General features: G+C 50.0%; 2 protein-coding genes across 2 annotated transcripts; both read left to right on the forward strand.

Moving 5' to 3' along the window:
- The first annotated feature begins 2,211 nt into the window (after window positions 1–2,211).
- On the forward strand, window positions 2,212–11,797 carry LOC120709292 (probable NAD kinase 1). The gene is made up of 11 exons (XM_039994873.1): window positions 2,212–2,448; window positions 2,632–2,754; window positions 3,541–3,718; window positions 3,828–3,947; window positions 4,804–5,096; window positions 5,216–5,310; window positions 5,592–5,698; window positions 6,244–6,317; window positions 10,386–10,464; window positions 10,641–10,948; window positions 11,085–11,797. The coding sequence occupies exons 1-11, from the start codon at window positions 2,422–2,424 to the stop codon at window positions 11,388–11,390; spliced, it is 1,710 nt and encodes a 569-aa protein (XP_039850807.1). The 5' UTR covers window positions 2,212–2,421; the 3' UTR covers window positions 11,391–11,797.
- A 541-nt stretch (window positions 11,798–12,338) lies between these two features.
- On the forward strand, window positions 12,339–16,279 carry LOC120709293 (probably inactive leucine-rich repeat receptor-like protein kinase At3g28040). The gene is made up of 2 exons (XM_039994874.1): window positions 12,339–14,154; window positions 14,285–16,279. The coding sequence occupies exons 1-2, from the start codon at window positions 12,347–12,349 to the stop codon at window positions 15,822–15,824; spliced, it is 3,348 nt and encodes a 1,115-aa protein (XP_039850808.1). The 5' UTR covers window positions 12,339–12,346; the 3' UTR covers window positions 15,825–16,279.
- Window positions 16,280–16,302: the final 23 nt, after the last annotated feature.

The following is a 16,302-nucleotide window of genomic DNA, read 5'->3' on the forward strand; positions in this document are numbered from 1 at the left end:
TATGCTGATAATGCCCTTCACATAGCCACCGGCCATTTACTCCTCACCCGTACCTCCGTCCGCGGGGTAGAAGTAACCGAACACGGCATCCGGCTGCGCATCACCTGCATCAACTTAACGATAGCACCATGAGTACAAAGGGTACTCGCAGGACTTATCCAACATGGATATATATATATCCCGACCTCAAGGAGAATGTATTGGGATAGTAGCAAGGATAGGGTATGGTATTTAACTTTTGCATAAAAGTATCTAACTTTGATCAAGTTGTAATAAGCAAAAGGCAGAGCATCTATGATCTCTAAAACATGCATCAAACAATTACATAAGTAAAGTGTTCATGTATCATAAGCTCAATCTTCCATGAATTTCATCGGTAACTCTACGTTAAAGTCAAAGTACAAGAGCGTGCTCAATGTCCGAGAGCACGGCTATTGCAATAGATCAAAAACCCTACAGGGGTGTACAACTTTACCCACATGAGGACAAGACCAACGACCATACCCATGGTCAAAGATAAGTGTTGATTCATTCCTCAAACTTTCACACAAACACAACCGGCTATGAGCGAACGGCCGGGAAGGACAAGTGCACCGGAACCGCCGATCAAACTTCATCACGACTCGCACCGAATCCGATCAAGGCAAGGTGTGACTCATGCTAGTTGGCTTACCTTCCCATCATTAAGCATGTGGTTCGTACGGAAAAAGTGCTCAAGTATCAAAGCGATTACGCATCGGTCCTTAATCAACTCAAGCAAGCCTAACCATTTGAGTTCCACTCTCAACATGGCTCTACCCTACTTGCCCAAGTCCGAATCATCATTCATTGTTGCTCAATCTTTATTCACCATTGTCTAGCTAAGTAGAATCAAACATTATATCCTATAACTCGCGAGCGGTGGTGACCTTGCCACCTCTCGACTTCTACCGAAACTATGCAAGGCTAAGCACAAGGTTCGTGACACCTAACAAACATACTCAACTAGAAGGGGTTATTCTAGACAAGGTTGGTAATGCATCAAATAGGTTCTGAGCAGGCATGGATATATATAGATAATGTATAGTAACTCATGCACAAACAAGACATATATACTTGATTGATCCAAAATAGGGAGTAAGAATGCATAGGTGCCTGCCTTGAGTCTCAAAAGAAGCGTCGTCTCCCACGGGTTCCGGCTCACCCTCCTCTTGCTCTGGTGTCACGGTCTCTACACGAATGCAAATGATGTTTGAGAAATGAGCATGCTATGAATGCGTGCAATGATTGCTAATGACAGGAGAATGCATGCTTTAACAAGGCTAAACTATAGTATAGAGACTGGACATAAGGTATAAAGGTGGGTGGTACATGAATGAGTGAAAGGGTGCTGAACAGATAATTGCGGACCATCCGGGTTAGGGAAGCGGACCGTCCGGTCTGAACGGCGGACCGAGTGGCGGACCGTCCGCCGATCAGTCGCGGACCGTGTTGGGTGGAAAACATGCTCTTTGACTAAATCGCGGACCGTCTGCGTGGGTTGAGCGGACTGTCCGCCTTTCAAATCTTGAAAGGCCAGAACTCGTGCAGAGGCTCTGTTGGTTTTCGTCAGGAGCTGGCGGACCGTCCGCGACACGGCCGAGGCTCACCGGCGAGTTCGCCGCCGGCGATTCCGGCCACGGGTTGGGGTGGGGTTTGTTCCTAGAGGTGCTTGGGAGTCTAGGGAGTTCACTTTGGTAACTAAACCGCACATGCATATTTAACTAGTTAATCAACATAGGGGTGTTACATTCCCCCCTTGTTTAATGTTCTACAAACAAAATCACAGAAATATAATATGATCTAGACAAAAGTCCCTATTTTCTATGAAAGTGTACTAGTATTTTAGACTAGATTAGTATATAAACATAGAATTTCATCGTCCTAAAAAGACCCTAGAATTTCATCAAGTTGAGGTGCCCGCGCAACCAACCAAATAAAGTGTTCTTTCAACGGATTCTCCGATTGTCTCCACAAATGTTGGGGTTAATTGATTATTATTAATTATCAATTCCCAAAAGCGGGGGGGGGGGGGGGGGGTGCGAAGCGGGTGGACCCACCGACCGTTTCGTTCCCCGGCAGTAGCCACGAAGGCTCCACACGCCATGCCCCTCCCTTGCCAGCACGCGTCGACCAGCGTCCCACTGCAAGCGGGCCCCACCGGTCAGCCCCCGTTGGCGTCAAACCTGGAGCTGATAAATAGCCGCGGCGGGGGGAGGTGGTGCTCCTCACCGGCCGCGGCGTCGTCGCCTCTCACCCACCCACCCGTCCGCCACCCACCTCTTTGCCCCCCTCGCGAATCGGAGACCACGTACACTGCCCCGCCCGTCCCCGGGCAAGCGAAAGCTAAGAGCAGAGCGGGACAAGTTCCTGCGACGGCGAGGAGGACTGGATCGCAGCGTCATGTCGCTCGACGAGCTCGCCGACAAGGTATGCGCGCGCCCCTGATCTACCCGTGCTAGTTGGGGCGACTCCTTGCGAGGTTTTGGCGGCTGGGCGCCCCAAATTCTGCCCAATTTGCTTCCAGTTGCGCAGCTACTTTTTGAATTTTCGAGCTCGACGAAATGTTTGGTTTAGCTGGTTTCTGATGAATGTGTGGTTTCTGTGTGACAGGAGGCGTCATCCCCCGAGGAAATTCAGCTTGTGCAGTCGGATGCCAAGTTCCGGAGCTTCAGCCCGCCGCCGATTCCAATCCCAGTCCCAGCTGCTCCAAGCATCAGATCATTGGTCGACTCGGTACGTGCGGACTAACAGATAGCCAAAATGTGTGACCATTTCGATGCAGTCTCGTAGCTTCGCGTGATTGCGTAATATGTAGGGTAGCTTAGTAACTGACTGGAGTGTCCTTGAGTTTAACGTCTTCTGTTTTTAGGACTCAGTGACAAGCTTTTTCAGTTACTTACTTATCGTGTAAGTTCAGAGATTTTCGGTGCCAAAAATACCAAATGGAGAAGACAGATTTCCCCATTCTGTGGTGAAACATTGATTTTAATGTTTTTTGTATTTAGTACAACCATTTCACAACATGTGAAACTTGATTTCATCTTGAAAGTCGCTGTTGCAAACTCCAGTCATGCCCATGAGTGAATGCGGCTAAACCACTTGGTTGCCTGCAGAAAATCTAATATCTTCAAATTTTAATATTGGACTATTTTGCAGTCTGAACTTATTTAATCTTCGAATTGCTAAATAACCCGATCAGCATTTTTGTTGGGTTAAACTTTACTTTAGTCCTTTCAAATAAAACTTGAAGCCAGTGAGAGCATAGTGCCTTAGTTACATCGCTCAAAAGTTTTGATGGGTCTAAATCTGAATTGTTCTCCTCTCAAGGCTTGATCTGTGAGGCTAAACTAAGCTAAACTAAACATCTCATTACAGACCTACACAAGTCCGGATACATATAATTCTGGTGGCAGTTGATTCATTCATAATGAAAAAGAGAAATGTGGTGTTCTACAGCTATCAGATGCCCAATTGTCTTACACAGTTACACTTTCATTGACAGACCTGCTTGTATTTCAGGTTTCTGACGAGAGATTAGATGTCATGGCCTCACATCAAAGTGAAAATGGATCCATCTCTACAGCTAGTTCTACTGTTAGTTCACTAGAAGCAGAGAAAGCTGCTTATGAATTCCTTGCTCAAACTCCTATCAAGTCAACCGATGCACACCTTGTTGAGTTTTCAGAGGCTATGAGAAGTAAGGATAGACATACTTTGTTCTTTGCATGAAGCCTAAATGTAAAGCAGATGTAGAGCTTTCCACTTACTATCGAAATAATAATTTGTATAATTATGCGAATTTGAAGCTGTTGCAAAAGCCTTACGACGAGTGGCTGAAGGCAAGGCTGCTGCTCAAGCAGAGGCGGCAGAGTGGAAACACAAGTATGAATTAGAGATGGCCCACAAGCAACAGAGTAAAATCAAAGGTGAGATTTATGCGTTTGATTTTGATGACTATTTCTACAAGCCGCTCTTTGTTTTTTATTTGATGTTTAGGCATATAGAAACTAGGAAAATAGCTCAAGATGACCAGCTTCCCCCTTACAGTTATGTTTGTTAGTACCTTGTTATGTTTATTTGTCTCCTAAAACTATCTATAGTGATGAATGAATAAAGATGACATCTCCTTTAAATTGTTTCGTACATTCCATTGGTCTTCAATCTTTACTTCTGTATATCTGGAATGCTGTAGGATTTACATTTTGGATGCATCCATACCACATCCAACTTTTGTATATTATTTTGTTAATCTAGATTAAAAATATATTTCTGGTCAAACTTAGAAATGATCGACAGCACACTGAACTCCCAGGCACAAGTTGAGGGAATAATTCAAATATGTCACACAGTAGTGTGTTAATTACTTAATTTAGGATTGTAAACTACATGTCTCACATATGGGTTCTGCGACCACATGTCAGTGAAACCTGGAGTGTCAAATACCAAGTTTGAAGTTTAAGGTAATAACCTCATAGTGCTTGTGGGTTTATAAACAGCAACTCCAGGTTACCCATTGGTGGTCCAAGTGAGTTACTACACATGGATAGGCCTGTCCAACAAGGTGCAGGTTTAGCAAATTTTGGGCTCTGGCCCCTGGGATGTTCAACATGCTTCTCATAAGATTTGCCTTTTGTGACTGGAGGGGGTGGGGGTTAACTTGGTGTCATTGAATGGATCTCAAAATTGCCAATAAAAATATTGCATTGTGGGATGCTATATAATTAAACTTTGCGTATCGATACTATTTGCTCCTCTTGAATAACTGGAATGCTACTTATGCAGGCTGTGGCAGTTGTATCAGTAATGACTTAGACAAACTGGCCAGTCAACTAACCCTGGACACAGCTGCATCTGATCAATTAGGATGTTGTGGAAAACATGGTATATGTTCGCATGAGGTTCTCCAGGACAAAGTTCCTGGACCTATCCCAAGACCTAATCACAAGATGGTTGGGAGAAAGGCATCATTTAAACTTTCATGGGGATGTAATGGGGATAAAAATGGCCAGCATAAGCATGATTTTGTGTCCTTTGAAAAAGGTGATATAACAACAGCAGAACGGAGCAATAAGCAGGTTGGTTCTTTAGTTTTGTTCAATTCATTTTGGAATGGAAGAGAAGTTGGTCAAAAAATTCTTGACCAAACAACTTTTGCTCTTCTCTCTTTCACTGATGACAAATACTTTGCTTTCAGATCTTACTGAAATGGGAATCACAACCACAAACAGTACTTTTTATAACCAAGCCTAATTCCAACTCTGTGCGTGTTCTTTGTGCAGAAATGGTCAGGTGTGTTCTCTTCCCTGCTTTGCAGTTTGCACCACCATTACTTTTCCATGAGCATGCTTATGAATTTTTCCATATTTCTGAATTGAGGATTACAAATTTATGTCGTCACCCTGTACTATAATCACTTGCTTTAAATAATCAATCTAACATTTTTAGGAACCAATACCCTTAATATCTTGTTTGTGACTAATGTGATCACAACTTATATGGTTAAATGCCATTGCACATAACCTCTGTATTGACTCAAGTAACTGAAAGGTTTCAGTTATTTTTTTGCACAGATGGCTTAAGGAGCATAAAAATATAAATGTCTTTGTTGAGCCACGTGTTAGCAAGGAGCTTCTAACAGAGGATTCCTCTTACAATTTCATCCAAACATGGGATAATGGTAAGAGGTTTAACTCATGCGATGTACTTCTTCGATGTGCTCCAGATCTTGCAGTTCAAAACATAAATTAATCAAGATGTTTTTCATTTTTATGATGTGAATTGATAGGCATATACATGTTTTTGCTAGACTTTATATGTAGATGTTGTATTATCCTATTTACCGCTGTAATCTGTGATGCTTAGTATTGTGGTTATGGTGCTCAAAGTCGGCCTTATCACATCTTAACAAAGTCATACTACGCCACTCTATTTTAGGCTAAAATATTCTTTGGCTAAACTGAGCACAGCTAAAATGTTTGAGTCGTGCATGCTACATGTGCTACAGCTCTCTTACAATTACAACCCTTAAATTAGTTCCTTATTATGATGACTTAGTACATTTAGTGTAAAACATATTTTTCTGCTGTAGTATTTCATTTATCAACATTATTCATCTTGTACTTTCTTATGGTCAAGTTTGAGATCTACTATGTAATTCCTACCGTTTGTTTATTGACATAGCATTTCCCGTGTTCTACCCAACTAATTAGAAAGTTCTTATAGATGAGGAGATAAAGCTGCTGCACACGAAGGTTGATCTCATTGTAACTCTTGGCGGTGATGGAACTGTTCTGTGGGTACGCATCCAGTTTCTTTTGTGATGCATCCTTGCAAAATGTTATATGGAGTCCAAAACATTTTTTTTTCTTTATCCTTCTTGATGTAGTGGCACCTTCAGGTTTGTGTTTGTTGGCTAGATTGGCAAGAAAATAACTAGATTCATAAAACATTGTCTGCAATATCCTATTTCTTTTTAGTTTTTCCTAGATATAAAATATGCAAAACAATCTATTACATGTTCTGTGCACCAATCATTCAAAACTACTTGGACCCTGGCATCATATCAGTTTGTTAGCTTGCTAAGTCCTTTTGGTCCATGCCTTAAGTTCGCTATGGGAGACTATTGCGTTCAATTACAACTTAGCTTCCAGACACTTAAGCTTGTACTGTTCCGAGACAGTATTTACAGTAGCCTTATTTTTATTGAAAGATGGTCTCTTCTTTTTGCAAATGAAAGATGGTAATTCTTACTATTACTACAAAATTCATAATCATGTGCTGACTTTTCAATATCAAAGCGTAGAGTACTAATACAATTCACTCACCTTAGTAGTTTACCTGTTTCATTTTTTAGATGTTTTATTGTTAGTCTTTTGCATAGAGTACTCTCTCTCTCCATAGTCGTCTCAGCATAGCCGGTCCCAAGCCCGGATAAAGGAGGAGGGTTGCGTTAGGTTTTGGCAAACCAGCATAAAAATAGCCACTCTAATGGATTTGAAACCCACAAGAAACTCGTTGGGGCGTAACCCTCTTAGTGACGCGCTACATCGGAACCCGGGTGTGGTGATAAATGGGCAAGGGCCGGGTCGCCATCCCCCCAAGGGCGCGTCGTATCATGACCTGGGTACGATGATAAGTGAGCAAGGGTCGGGTCGTCACCTGAATGGCGCGCTACATCTACGCCCGGGTGTAGTGAAAAATGAGCAAGGGTCTTCGCACTTCCCTCAACGGGTGCGAAGGGTAAGGAAGCTAGCCGAGCCAATTAGGATTCGTATAGGTAGCTGGAACGTAGGGTCCCTAACGGGTAAGTTGCGAGAGCTAGTTGATGTAGCAATTAGGAGGCGTGTAAATATTCTATGCGTTCAGGAGACTAAATGGAAGGGCCAGAAAGTGAAGGAGGTTGAGAATACTGGCTTCAAGCTTTGGTACACGGGAGCAACTCCGGGTAGGAATGGTGTAGGCATCTTGATTGATAGGAGCCTTAAGGATGGAGTCGTAGAGGTTAGAACGCAAGGCGACCGGATTATCCTAATCCGGTTGGTAGTTGGAGATTCGGTTTTGAATGTGATCAGTGCCTATGCCCCTCAGGTAGGCCTTAGTGAGAGCATCAAGATGCAGTTCTGGGAAGATCTAGATAGCATGGTTAGTACCGTGCCTACCAGCGAGAAACTCTTCATAGGAGGAGATCTCAACGACCATGTGGGTGCGACTAATGTAGGGTTCGAGCGAGTGCACGGGGGTTTTGGGTATGGTAGCAGGAGTCAAGAGGGGGAGGATGTGTTGAACTTCGCGTTAGCCTACGACTTGTTGATAGCGAATACCGTGTTTAAGAAGAGGGAATCCCATCTTGTGACGTTTCGTAGTGGACAACACTCGAGCCAGATCGACTTTATCCTTGCTAGGAGGGAGGATAGACGTGATTGCTTAGATTGTAAGGTGATACCTGGGGAGTGTGTTGTCCCTCAACACAAGCTTGTGGTGGCGGACTTTCGTCTTCGGGTACGTGTCCACCGGGACAAACGTGTCAAGATTGCGAGAACAAAGTGGTGGAAGCTTAGAGGGGAAGCGGCACGAGCGTTTAAGGAAAGGATGCTAGGTGAGGGGTCTTGGGAAGAAGGAGAAGACGCAGATGACATGTGGCTAAAGATGGCAACATGTGTTCGGAAGGTGGCCTCAGAGGTGTTTGGCGTGAGTAGGGGAGGCAAACAGGAGGGGAAAGACACCTGGTGGTGGAATGACGAGGTGCAAAGGGCTATTAAGGAGAAGAAGGAGTGTTTCAAGCATCTCCACCTTGACAAGAGTGCAGCCAACATCGAGGGCTATAAATTAGCGAAGAGGGTTGCAAAGCGAGCTGTGAATGTAGCAAAGGGTAAGGCGTATGATGACCTGTATCAGCGGTTAGACACGAAAGAAGGGGAGAAGGACATTTATAGGATGGCTAGGATCCGCGAGCGGAAGACAAGGGACATCAACCAAATCAAATGCATTAAGGATGGGACAGATCGACTGCTAGTGAAGGATGAGGAGATCATGGATAGATGGAGAGAGTACTTCGACAAGTTGTTTAATGGGGAGAGTGAGGGCCCTACCCTTGAGTTAGATGACTCTTTTGACGATACCAACAGACGTTTTGTTAGGAGAATTCAGGAGGTAGAGATCGGGGAGGCTTTGAAGAGGATGAAGGGAGGTAAATCGATGGGCCCTGATGGTATCCTCATTGAGGTGTGGAGATGCCTAGGAGATAGAGCAATAGTATGGTTAACTAAGCTTTTTAATCTCATTTTTCTGTCAAAAAGATGCCGGAAGAATGGAGGAGAAGTATATTAGTACCTATCTTCAAAAACAAGGGTGATGTTCAAAGTTGTACTAACTACCATGGGATTAAGCTGATGAGCCATACGATGAAGTTTTGGGAGAGGGTTATCGAGCATCGCCTAAGAAGAGTGACAAGTGTGACCCAAAACCAATTTGGGTTCATGCCTGGAAGGTCAACCATGGAGGCGATTTTCTTAATACGACAATTGATGGAGAGATATAGGAAACAGAAGAAGGACTTGCACATGGTCTTCATTGACCTTGAGAAGGCATATGACAAAGTACCGAGAAATGTCATGTGGTGGGCCTTGGAGAAGCACAAAGTCCCAACTAAGTACATTACCCTCATTAAGGATATGTACAAGGATGCGACGACGTTTGTCCGGACATGTGATGGCAACACCACTAACTTTCCTATTAACATAGGCCTACACCAGGGGTCAGCATTGAGCCCTTATTTATTTGCTTTAGTGATGGATGAGGTCACAAGAGATATACAAGGTGAGATCCCTTGGTGTATGCTCTTTGCTGATGATGTGGTGCTAGTTGACGAGAGTAGGGCAGTGGTTAATAGGAAGTTAGAGCTGTGGAGACGCACGTTAGAGTCGAAAGGGTTCAGACTTAGTAGGACCAAGACCGAGTACATGATGTGCGATTTCAGCGCGACTAGGCATGAGGGGGGAGACGTTAGTCTAGATGGACAAGTGGTGGTCCAGAAGGATACTTTTCGGTATTTAGGATCGGTGCTACAAAAGGATGGCGACATTGATGAAGATGTTAGGCATAGAATTTCAGCTGGCTGGTTGAAATGGCGGCAAGCTTCTGGCATCCTTTGTGACAAGAGGGTGTCACAAAAGCTAAAAGGCAAATTCTATATGACAGCAATTCGTCCGGCGATGCTATACGGTGCTGAATGTTGGCCTACAAAAAGGCGACATGTCCAGCAACTGAGTGTAGCAGAGATGCGGATGTTGCGGTGGTTTTGCGGGCACACAAGGAGGGATAGAGTCCGGAACGAAGTTATTCGGGATAGGGTCGGAGTGGCACCAATTGAGGAGAAACTTACCCAGCATCGGCTGAGATGGTTTGGACATGTCCAACGAAGGCCTCCTGAGGCGCCGGTGCGTAATGGGGTTCTTGAGCGGGTCGACAATGTAAAGAAGGGTAGAGGTAGACCTAAACTGACGTGGGATGAGTCGGTTAAGAGAGACCTTAAGGATTGGAATATCTCTAAAGAGATAGCTTTGGATAGGAGCGCTTGGAGACTAGCTATCAATGTGCCTGAACCTTGAACTTATTTCTTTCGGGTTTCATCTCTAGCCTACCCCAACTTGCTTGGGAAAAAAGACTATGTTGTTGTTGTATTGTTAGTCTTTTGCATGCTGCCTGGCTGCCTCAACTACTGGAGTCTTCTGATCGAACAATGCTTATTCTGATAATAAGAACTTATTGCTTCTCACATTCTGATTTGGATTTGTACTTTCATTTAGTTTTAGTTTACTCAATGCTCTGCTACTGAAACTAGGAATTGACTTGGTCCCTCTTAACAGGCTGCATCATTGTTCAAAGGACCAGTTCCACCAGTTGTTGCATTCTCCCTTGGATCACTGGGCTTCATGACACCTTTCCGTATCCTTTATCATCAATGCTGGCACGCTCTATCCAGTAATAGCTAGAATGGCTGGATTTTGCTTGATCTTAGGAAACCCATTTCTGTTGGAAAATAAATGGCACGTGAAGCTTTCTTCTCTCTAATTGACTGTCTCATTTTTATCTGTTGCGTTGTCCTTGACATGTTCTTTCAGCGAGCGAGCAATACCGTGATTGCTTAGACAATGTGCTGAACGGACCATTTAGCATCACACTGAGAAACCGTCTGCAGTGCCATGTAATCCGTGATGCAGCAAAGGATGAACTCGTGACCGAGGAGCCAATCTTAGTGTTAAATGAAGTCACAATCGACCGAGGAATATCATCTTACCTTACCTACCTGGAATGCTACTGCGACAGTTCTTTTGTTACTTGTGTACAAGGAGATGGACTAATCATTTCAACTACATCTGGAAGCACAGCATATTCACTAGCAGCTGGAGGGTCCATGGTCCATCCGCAGGTATTCCCTAAATTATATCTGTAAACCTTAGCATTTCTTGCTAAATTGCAGTCTTAATTTTTGGATTGCTACACCAGTCATGTGCCTGTGGCTCGCCATTTCGCCGTGGTGTCTAATGTTTAGCTGGTGTATGCAGGTCCCAGGGATCCTTTTCACCCCAATCTGCCCGCATTCCTTGTCATTCAGACCTTTGATACTGCCTGAATACGTGACTCTGCGCGTTCAAGTGCCTTACAATAGCAGGGGGTCTGCCTGGGCATCTTTCGATGGCAAAGATCGAAAGCAGCTATCACCTGGCGACGCTCTGATCTGCAGCATATCTCCTTGGCCTGTGCCCACAGCCTGCCTGATGGACTCAACGACCGATTTCCTCCGCAGCATCCATGAGGGCCTCCACTGGAACTTGAGGAAATCCCAGTCATTTGATGGCCCGCGCGATTGATGCAACAGTTTTTGCAGTTATATCAGTCCAGTGCCAGAATTCTAAGCTGGGTAGGGCACTGATGGTTGTGTTCTCCTCTCAGAACAGAAGCATTTCCTCCAAGTGCAGCTAACAGCAAGGTGAGAGGATAATTGTACCTACGCGAGTGCGTTCTCCTTTACCATTACATACATAATATAGAAGGTTGCGTACATGTAGAGAGTATAGTGCAGAATCCAAATATACTACTGGCCACGTGTGCAGACTGTAGAGGCATTTGAACTTGGTAACGGCTCATGTGGCGGATGGTACCAAATACATACTGATCTGGATAAAGTATGGGGATGGCTGCCACTCAAAAATGTATGTATACATGTGATGTGCCCCCATGATGGAAATGAAATAATCTGTGCGAGCCATATATGAAATGTCAGCTTCCGTTACGGCTTTGTAGTAATGCCATCTGGCAGAAGCTGTGATGCGGAAGGCTCATCCCTTTTCAGCTTCCATACTGAGAACAGAACTGATGAATGGAGTCGTGGACCCTGCATGCTCTTCCTGGGACGGCCAGATGGGTGCCAGTCCACTTGGGGGGATGGGAGATCCATCACGCATTTTGAACCCGTGATCAGGATTAACAAAAGCCGAGTAGCTTTCGATGTGATTCTCGGCTGTTTCGCCCCCCCCCCCCCCCCCCGGCGCGTAAATTAAAAACGACCGGCGCGATGATCCTCTTGTTTAATCATTCCACCTCAAGCAGCTGCCGCCTAGCGAATGCGCGCACCGTCCGTCGCCTCAATCGCCGTGCGATGTCGTGTTCCGGCGAGCCGGATTCCTCCGGCGACCCCACCGACCAGCGGCAGGGAGGGAGCAGGGCCATCGGCCATGGCCAACTCGAGGACCCGAGAACGTGAAGTCTTTTGTTGCTTTCTATCTGTCCAAACCTACCCTCCTCCTCCACCGAGTCACGGGCTGCAATGCAAACCCCTTGCCTTGCCTTCCCTCCACTCCACGCACGCCAATCCAAAGACGCCCTCCTCCGTCGCCGCGCCCTCCACCATGCACACACACCTCTCCGCCCCACTGGCCACTGTACCACCTCCTCCTCCATGCCATTGCCACTAGATCTACCACCGCCACCGCCACCATATCTATCCCGTCCCGGAAACATTCTGAACGCGGCAGCTAGCATAGCAGCTGCAGAAATCATGGCCCCTACTTCCCCTCCTGCCAGCCTACTGCTGCTCCAGCGCCTGTTCCCGTTAACGCTGCTGCTGCTGCTGTTCATTGGCGGCGCTCCAGCGACCGCGCGCGCCGCCGCCGACATGCCGATGCCGGTGAACGAGGAGGTGCTGGGGCTGGTGGTCTTCAAGAGCGCGCTCTCCGACCCGTCCGGCGCGCTGGCCACGTGGACCGAGTCTGACGCCACGCCCTGCGGCTGGCGCTGCGTCGAGTGCGACCCGGCCACCTCCCGGGTCCTCCGCCTCTCCCTCTCCGGCCTCGCGCTATCCGGCCCCATGCCGCGCGGCCTCGACCGCCTCCCCGCGCTCCAGGAGCTCAACCTCGCCCGCAACAACCTCTCCGGCCCGCTCCCGCCGGGCCTCTCCCTGCTCACCTCCCTCCGCTCGCTCGACCTCTCCTACAACGCCTTCTCCGGCCCGCTCCCCGGCGACGTCGCGCTCCTCGCCTCCCTGCGCTACCTCGACCTCACCGCCAACGCCTTCTCCGGCCCGCTCCCGCCCGCGTTCCCGCCGGCCATCCGCTTCCTCATGCTGTCCGGCAACCAGTTCTCCGGCCCGATCCCGGAGGGCCTGCCCAGGAGCCCGCTGCTGCTCCACCTCAACCTGTCCGGCAACCAGCTCTCCGGCTCGCCAGACTTCGCCGGCGCGCTCTGGCCGCTCGAGCGCCTGCGCACGCTCGACCTGTCGCGCAACCAGTTCTCCGGCCCCGTCGCCGACGGCATCGCCAGGCTCCACAACCTCAAGACCCTCAGCCTCAGCGGCAACAGGTTCTTCGGCGCCGTCCCGCAGGACATCGGCCGGTGCCCGCACCTCAGCACCCTCGATCTGAGCTCCAACGCGTTCGACGGCCACCTCCCGGACTCCATCGCCCAGCTCGGCTCGCTGGTCTACCTCGCCGCGTCCGGCAACCGGCTCTCCGGCGACGTCCCCGCCTGGCTTGGCAAGCTGGCCGCGGTGCAGCACCTGGATTTGTCCGACAACGCGCTCACCGGAACGTTGCCGGACTCGCTCGGCGACCTCAAGGCGCTCAGGTACCTGAGCCTATCCAGGAACCAGCTCTCCGGCTCCGTCCCGGCCTCCTTGTCCGGGTGCGCCAAGCTCGCCGAGCTGCACCTGCGGGGCAACAGCCTCAGCGGCAGCATCCCCGACGCGCTGTTCGACGTCGGGCTCGAGACGCTCGACATGTCGTCCAACGCGCTGTCGGGCGCCCTGCCGTCCGGCTCCACGACGATGGCGGAGACCCTGCAGTGGCTGGACCTCTCCGGCAACCAGCTGACCGGCGGCATCCCTGCGGAGATGCTGCTCTTCTTCAAGCTCCGGTACCTGAACCTGTCCCGCAACGACCTCCGCACGCAGCTTCCGCCGGAGCTCGGCCTGCTCCGCAACCTGACGGTGCTCGACCTGCGTAGCACCGGCTTGTACGGGGCGATGCCCGCCGACCTCTGCGGGTCCGGGAGCCTCATCGCCGTGCTCCAGCTCGACGGCAACTCTCTCGGTGGCCCCATCCCCGACAGCATCGGGAATTGTTCGTCACTGTACCTGCTGTAAGTCAGTCGAGTGTTGAGTTGCGTTGCGTTGCGTTGGTGTTGGTGTTGCGTGTTGCGTGTTGCGTCGCGTCTGACGACTGCTGAACAACAACAACAACAACTGAACATGTTCAATAATAACGTGCAGGAGCTTGGGGCACAACGGGTTGACGGGGCCGATCCCGGCGGGCATTTCGGAGCTGAAGAAGCTGGAGATCCTGCGGCTGGAGTACAACAAGCTGAGCGGCGAGATCCCGCCGCAGCTGGGCGCGCTGGAGAGCCTCCTGGCCGTGAACATCTCGCACAACCGGCTGGTGGGGCGGCTGCCGGCGTCGGGCGTGTTCCAGAGCCTGGACACGAGCGCGCTGGAGGGCAACCTGGGCCTCTGCAGCCCGGTAGTGACGGAGCCGTGCAGGATGAACGTGCCCAAGCCGCTGGTGCTGGACCCCAACGCGTACGCGCACGGCGGCGGCGACAACAACCTCGAGACCAACGGCGCGGGGCTGCCGAGGAAGCGCCGGGTCCTAAGCGTGTCCGCCATGGTGGCCATCTGCGCGGCGCTCGTGATCATCCTCGGCGTCATCGTCATCACCTTGCTCAACATGTCGGCCCGGCGGAGGGCCCAGGAGGCGGCCGAGCAGCAGCAGCAGCAGCAGCAGCACAAGGAGCTGGAGAGCATCGTCACCAGCAGCAGCTCGACCAATAACAATAAGTCATCGTCGTCGCCGTCGTCCGGCAATAAGCTCGCCGCCGGCAAGGTGGTGACGTTCGGGCCAGGAAGCAGCCTTCGGTCCGAGGACCTGGTCGCCGGCGCCGACGCGCTGCTGAGCAGGGCGACGGAGATCGGGCGCGGCGCGTTCGGGACGGTGTACCGCGCGTCGGTCGGGCAAGGGCGGGTGGTGGCGATCAGGAAGCTAGCGGCGGCGAGCATCGTCAAGTCCCGCGACGACTTCGACCGAGAGGTGCGCGTGCTGGGCAAGGCGAAGCACCCCAACCTGCTGCCGCTGAGGGGCTACTACTGGACGCCGCAGCTGCAGCTGCTCATCACCGACTACGCGGCGCACGGCAGCCTGGAGGCGCGGCTCCACGGCGGCGGGCGTGCGCCGCCGCTGACGTGGGAGGAGCGGTTCCGGGTGGTGGCCGGCACGGCCCGCGGGCTGGCGCACCTGCACCAGGCGTTCCGGCCGCCGCTGATCCACTACAACGTGAAGCCGAGCAACATCTTCCTGGACGAGCGGTGCAACCCGGTGGTGGGCGACTTCGGGCTGGCGCGGCTGCTGCTCAAGCCCAACAAGCAGGCGGCGGAGCACCAGTTCCAGGGGTACGTGGCGCCGGAGCTGGCGTGCCAGAGCCTGCGGGTCAACGAGAAGTGCGACATCTACGGGCTGGGCGTGCTCATCCTGGAGCTGGTGACGGGGCGGCGGGCGGTGGAGTACGGGGAGGACGACGTGGTGGTGCTGCAGGACCAGGTGCGGGTGCTGCTGGAGCACGGCAACGCGCTCGAGTGCGCCGACCCCGGGATGGCCGGCGACTTCCCGGAGGACGAGCTGCTGCCGCTGCTCAAGCTGGGCATGGTGTGCACGTCGCAGATCCCCTCCAACCGCCCGTCCATGGCGGAGGTGGTCCAGATCCTGCAGGTCATCAAGGCCCCCGTCCCCGCCCGTGGGGGTGGGGCGCCCGCCTTCTGAATTTCTCATGGCGTGGATTTCTCTGATCGATTCTCAGTTTCTGACACCGTACCGTACGTCGTCGTCTCCATCGTCCCTTCATTCTTCCTCACTTTTTCGATTGGCAACGGCATCTGGGTCGGTCGCCGGCAGTGGCACGGCAGACTGCAACAAGCACTACTCATGTGCATCATCCTAGATTGGTAGCTAGCTCCATCAGTAGTATTCTCTCCTTTGTCACGCTCACCTCGACTTGTACTGCACCGTGCCAATTTTTCCAGCCTTGGTTTCGCTTTCGGATGTCACACATCGTCACGCCTTCTTTTTCTTCTTCTTTCCACTGCACTGCACTGTGCTGTGTCGCCACCACATGCACATGCACTTACCTGTTTTTTTCTTCTTTCTTTTTCAACTGCAAGTGTAGTGAAATGAAGACAAGAGATAACAGATATCCATTGGCACACAGTGCTCTGTCCCGTTCTCTCTTAACCGTTCCTGC

The sequence above is a fragment of the Panicum virgatum genome, chromosome 5K (genome assembly GCF_016808335.1).
Source record: "Panicum virgatum strain AP13 chromosome 5K, P.virgatum_v5, whole genome shotgun sequence".
Lineage (NCBI taxonomy): Eukaryota > Viridiplantae > Streptophyta > Magnoliopsida > Poales > Poaceae > Panicum > Panicum virgatum.

Coding starts and splice junctions, on each gene's coding strand:
- LOC120709292 (XM_039994873.1), top strand. CDS start 2,422: ATGTCGCTCGACGAGCTCGCCGACAAG. Junction 10,465..10,640: donor GGGCTTCATGACACCTTTCC/GTATCCTTTATC, acceptor ATGTTCTTTCAG/CGAGCGAGCAATACCGTGAT. Junction 10,949..11,084: donor GGTCCATGGTCCATCCGCAG/GTATTCCCTAAA, acceptor TGGTGTATGCAG/GTCCCAGGGATCCTTTTCAC.
- LOC120709293 (XM_039994874.1), top strand. CDS start 12,347: ATGCAAACCCCTTGCCTTGCCTTCCCTCCACTCCACGCACGCCAATCC. Junction 14,155..14,284: donor TGTTCGTCACTGTACCTGCT/GTAAGTCAGTCG, acceptor AATAACGTGCAG/GAGCTTGGGGCACAACGGGT.